The sequence below is a fragment of the Gymnodraco acuticeps genome, unplaced genomic scaffold (assembly GCF_902827175.1).
Source record: "Gymnodraco acuticeps unplaced genomic scaffold, fGymAcu1.1, whole genome shotgun sequence".
Lineage (NCBI taxonomy): Eukaryota > Metazoa > Chordata > Actinopteri > Perciformes > Bathydraconidae > Gymnodraco > Gymnodraco acuticeps.
In genome coordinates this window covers 44,268-50,267 of record NW_022991247.1, presented here as the reverse complement: position 1 = coordinate 50,267, position 6,000 = coordinate 44,268, and the positions used below count along the sequence as shown (strand labels likewise).

General features: G+C 40.1%; 1 protein-coding gene across 1 annotated transcript in view; it reads left to right on the top strand.

Annotated features, from left to right (window-relative positions):
- The first annotated feature begins 768 nt into the window (after window positions 1-768).
- Window positions 769-6,000, top strand: part of LOC117561955 (protein disulfide-isomerase A5-like) — a 47,303-nt gene continuing 42,071 nt past the window's right edge. The window contains exons 1-2 of the mRNA XM_034239690.1: window positions 769-828; window positions 4,500-4,626. Coding sequence (XP_034095581.1) covers window positions 769-828; window positions 4,500-4,626 — 187 coding nt within the window. The remainder of the gene's footprint in view (window positions 829-4,499; window positions 4,627-6,000) is intronic.

Below are 6,000 nucleotides of genomic sequence, written 5' to 3'. Positions count from 1 at the left end.
AGCAGTAGCCAACAAAAAAAAATGTACTCGGCTGAAATGATAAAAAATGACCTGGTGCAGACAAAAAACCAACATAATTTAATTATAGAAGAATATTTCCCAGATTTGTCCGTTTTTTGTGCCTCAGCAAGAACTCATGAGCCGGAGAGAGTCTGTCCTGGATGAGCTGGAAATATACAGACTAAAAATAATTGTTACTAAAGTAAGGAAGCAAATGGGCAGCGGTGATTTTAAAAACCTCAATGTCTGTGTTTAATTTATTTGTTTTTATTTTTGCTTTTAACATCTCACTCGAAATGGATACTTTTAGAGTGGGACGTTTAAATGTGAATGGAGCCAGAGAGGAAAGAAAGAGGGCTTTCATATTTCAGACTGCAAAAATAAAACATATCGATGTCCTCTTTTTACAAGAGACGCACAGCGACGTTTTTAATGAGACGGACTGGAGGAAGGAGTGGGAGGGGGAAGTCATTTTAAGCCACAACACCTCTCTTAGTGGGGGGGGGGTGGGCTTCCTCCTCTCCAAGTCTTTTAGTCCTGTCTCTCTGGAGGTCGAGCATTTTATCAATGGGAGGTTGCTTTTAATAAAAGCACGGTTTGACCTTTTTACAGCTGTTTTTATAAATGTGTATGCTCCAACAAACGGTGCAGAGAGGAAGCTGTTTTTACTCAAAGTTAATGATGTTTTAAACGGTTGTGCCACGGAGCATTTTTTATTCTTGGGTGGGGATTTTAATTGTACAGAAAATGCATCTTTGGATCGCAACCATGCAGAGCCGCATCCAGCATGCTCTGAGGCAGCTGGTCCACGCCCACGGCCTGGTGGATGTATGGAGAAGGATGCACGCAGACAACAGGCAGTACACCTGGTCCCACATCAGAGAGAATAGAATCTCATCAGCTAGACTAGATCGTTTTTATTGTTTTAAGCATCATTTTAATATTTTTAAAATGTGCAGCATATCACCTGCTGGTTTTACGGATCACTCTTTGCTTTTATGTAATGTTTTTATTAGAAATGTTTTACCCAGAAGTGCATATTGGCATTTTAACTCGGGTTTTAACATTTGATAAACATTTTAAAGAGGCCCTTATTTATTTCTGGAGTGTTTTTAGGCAGAGGAAGGGAGATATTAGCAGTCTTAGGCAGTGGTTGGTAAGACTGAGATAAGATTGCTCTGCCAACAGCACACCCTCAATGTCACACAAATTGTTCAAATACAATGGCGGCTTAGACTTTTCCGAGTTTTACGGGGCGTGGTTTGCAATTCGCCTAACCAATCAGAAATTGGAACTTTTCTCTCCCCAGGATAGTCCCACCTCGCTAGCAGGGACTGAAAAGGGGGGAAAAGTTCTCATGAACTAAGTTCTCTTTTTAGTGTGAATTCAAAATCCCAGGAACTAAACGGGAAAAGTACTCTGGTGTGAAAGCGCCTAAAGTGTCCTTAAAAACGTTTCAAAACAATCCTCATAGTACCAAAGCCCCTCTGGAAGAAGCATGATTTTGTGAACATTGATTTATTGGAGCATACTTAACATGGATGGATTAACAGTTGACAGTCCTGTTGTAGTGGTGGTAGATATGTTGACTTCTGTGAATTAGCAAGCTACACATTTCAGCCATCTTTCAAGCCGAATGGAGGTTTTGATCTGAGGATTCCTTTAAGCATCCTTCCAGACAAACTGACCAGCTTTTCTCAAACTTTCATTAGAATCAGGCGTGTAGTTTTTCAGTAATCCAGTTTGTTGTTGATAAATAACCCCAAACAAAAACACATCTTCTGGGCTGAGGCAATAAGACAGCCTGCAATCATTTCCTAATCTTCCTCACGCTCTCTAAATGCCCACCTATATGACATATATACGACATGTGTCACTGAGCCACCCTCATTACCCCCCCCCCCTCAGTGTGATTCCCATAGGTCTCATAACAAACAGTGACACAGCTTGTGTTTATCTTGTCTTCACATAAAGCTAATCGGCCTCATGCACTGACATCAAGTGACAAAATAAACGCAGATCAACACAAATAAATTGCCTCGATCCGTCTGTATGAAACATAAGGTCTCTGTTCATCCTTTTTTCTAAGCCCTTTGTCTCTTCTATGTTCATTTAGAAGTGTACTGGTGTGCAAAGTGTCCTTCTTTAAGATTCCCATCAGCCTCCCTCAGGAGAGCACCCAGTTGAGAATCAAAATGAGAAAATGAGCCTGACCGGTGCTTGTTTTCCTTCCAGGTGATATCTCTCATCAGGAAGGATCCGCTGAGCGAGCAGACGATGTTTTGTGTCTAATTTAATCCTCCGTAGGCAGAAACAAAGAGCTTTTTAATGAATGGTGATGGCACGGAGACCATTAGAAGGCAGGGAATTCACTTCATACGGCTCGGGTGTAATCAGTCTTGTTTTTTTTTTAGTGCCCTTTGATTAAAGTGCAAGCTTCTCAATATGAGCTTTGTTACCCATATTAGGTGCTCCACACCATTAGCCTTCTACCAGCGTTGGGAAAGTCGAATGCACCATTCGGACTAATGAAGCAGATGCAACCCATCTGTTGCTTACTTCGAAGCCACCTTTAGCACAGGTCCACACTGAAGGCAACATCCTGTCTCCTTTGAGCCATAGGAAAATAAATCAGTTTCCATATAAAAGCTGTTTAGAAGCTAGGGCTGCACGATTAGGGGAAAACATCTAATTGTGATTTTTTCTGACAGATATTGCGATTCGATTTGCGATATTTGTTTTTAAGCGACCCTACGGAAGTTTATTGTAAAATGCGGCCATATCTCCGGCTAGGAAGGTCGTATCAACGTGCTCCCGTCTCTAGCACCCCCACAGCCCGAGCTACGAGTGAAAGAACTAAACTTACATGAAACTTCCGTTGGGTTGCTTTAAAGTCAAGCTTCAGTTTAAGATTCTCCCTGTAATAGAAACATGTGATGGATCATTACTAACCTGACTCAGAAACCATCTAGGAAAGCTCCATTGGAAGCCGTTTTGAAAGGGCAGGCAATTTCAAAAGCACTTGGCAGGTAATTGGATCAATCTGTCTGTCACCTTCTATCAGGGGCCACTTCTGATTGGTTAACAATGGCTGGTACATGTGGAGCACAGCACTTCTGATTGGTGTGGATGACTCACACACAAGAATTACATTTTCTTTTTGATAATTCCATCATTTGAAATCGCAATTTCGATTTAAAATTGATTAATCGTTCAGCCCTAGTTGAAGCTCTCCAATAGCTTTCCACTTCAGAGGAAATATAACAATATACTGGCAAGTATGAGCACAGTAAAGAGGTTCAACAATGGCTCTCAGCCGGTGCTTTGGACTACTGCAGTCAGTGCTATAAGACTAGCTCTGCATCAAACTCTTTCACTTAGATCTAACTGATACCCCTCATAGCTTTGACATTTTAATTTCATAACAAGTCTTAAAGTCTAATCCCTGCCGGTGGTCTGTGAAGGTTTATTACAACTAACATTTTGACGGGGAGAATAACAGCAATGTTTAACAGAAATCACCTATACATGTGAGCTTTTTCAGATCCTGGCACTTCTGTGAAGTTCATAGGGTGAAAAGAAACACTTCCTTTTCCTTTTTGGAGATTGATTGTTTCCGTATATGTGAAGGGTCTAAGGACAGAGGGTGTTGAAGCTGTGCAGCCTGTAGAGCAGGGGTCTCAAACTCAATTTCATCGTGGGCCACATTAGCGTTATGGTAGCACTCAAAGGGCCGGTTGGAACTCTCAATCTCAATCTTTATTTATTTACAGTGCACATTTAAAACAACCTCAGTTGACCAAAGTGCTGCACAGGGAACACATATAGAAGAACACAATAGGAGTAAAATAATAAAACAATAATTAAAAACAAGAAAAAAAGCACAATAACTAGAAACATATAAACACATACAAATATCAAAATGTTGTGTTGTACATATATAAATATATCATATATATAAAATAATGTATTATATGATATGATTGGCTCTGCATTGGATTATTATGGGATAGAATAATAACTTCATAATTAACTACGTCTGAAAGCAGAAGTCCAGGGGAAATAATGGCAAGTCTCTTCAGGGAGCATGTCACAAAATGAGAGATGCATTGTGGGACATGTAGTTTATGGGTGACGTGCTTCTGTAAAGCGGCATGTAACCGTATAATAAACATATTATATTCTTTCAGAGCTCTTGTGGGGCCACATAAAATGAAGTGGAGGGCCGGATTTGGCCCCCGGGCCTTGAGTTTGACACCCCTGCTGTAGAGCAACTAATGTGTTATATTTAGCTTCACAAACAAAATGAGATTGATCCATCCATCTAATGTCTTTCTGTACTTTGCCAACATATAGGAGGAATGAAACCCTCTTCAATGGTCACACATGCAGAGCACACACAGTGACATGTGTTCTCTGCTTTAACCCATCCTAGTACCAGGAGCAGTGGGCAGCTATTGGACAGCATCATAAATGATTGTGTTTTTGTGTTTCCTCAGGTGTGGCTGCTGCCGGTGCTCGAGGCGCTGAAGGTGTCTCCTCTCATAGAGAAGGTCAGCGACCACAAAGACTTCAAGAAGCTTCTGAGGACGAGAACCAACGTCCTGGTGGCGTACACCAAGACAGGTCAGAGAACACTTCCACATCTAATATGATCTCATGTTTAGCAGCATACATGTTTGGTTTAGCCTCCGTGTTTCTGTCGAGGGAGGAGAGAACATGTACAGGAATCATAGAAATGGCTTATTATCTTAATGGCTTTTATACAGCTTGTCACTGTAGAGGTCGTTGGAAAAACCAATTAACACATTTCACAGACAAAATATGTGTCACACACAACTAAAGAAATGCCCCCATTTTAAAGATGCATTTTGTTGTCTTTTTTTAATGCAAAATCATAATTGTCAACTTATTTTTATTGATAAGCAAAGGAAGCTTTAAGTGCTGATGCATTATGGACTTGTACACTTGCATTATTAAACACAATTTATTTTTATAATCACAGTTTACACAATTTACATTTGTAGGTACTTGGTTAGAAGCCGTCACCAATAAAGCCTTTAGCTACGTTTAAAAGACATCCAACAGCTTTCATTTGTCATTAATAAATAATTTGTGATAACAGAAAATAATGATTGCACACACAAATACAAACTTTTGACTGTCTCCAACACACATTATATGTTTTGTCCGACATCTTGATTTAGAGAACTGAAACAAGTTACAGATGTAATTTCACATCTTAATGCCATTTCCTTTAATTATGTGTAGTAGCATAAATACAACATTATCCAAAAATGCCTACCTTATGCACACAATACACAATATCAAATAGCAAGTGTAAGAGAAAGTAATGGCCATAGATGTCATTGTCATCATTTTTGTGGGGGAAACTTCTGAAGCAATTGGAGTCAGGACTCAGAGAGACACGAGGAGAGCTGGAGCTTTGATGGCAAACACTGACGGTTTATTTGGAGCTTCGGCCGGAGAATTCACAAGACATGTCACGGGCCACGAGTTGACCACACGGTAGAGATGCCACAATCAAATCAATTCAATTCAAACCCTTTATTTATCCAGGTAAAATCCCATTGAGATCAATTATCTCTTTTTCAAGGGAGACCTGCAGCAGTAGGTTCCACAAGAAGACATAAAAACATAAACAACAGAACAACAAAAGGACATCATACAGCAAAATGTACAGGGATTACAATTTACATATCTAACCACATGTACAGGTACCAACAGCATCTGATTTTGTAGCATCCAACCGAGCTTTAAAAACATGTAGTGGTACTAGCTTGGTAATTTTCCATTTCTTTTTGCAGACTGTTCCATGTTAGTGGAGCTGCACATCTAAAAGCTTTCTTCCCTAAGACAGTCCTAGCACTTGGCACATTTAATAAAACCACAGCCACAATCAAATCTGAAGAACTCTACCCCAGAACCGTGTATTTAGCTAGTTCATCATAACTCCTCTATCAGCTGACGCCAACAGGC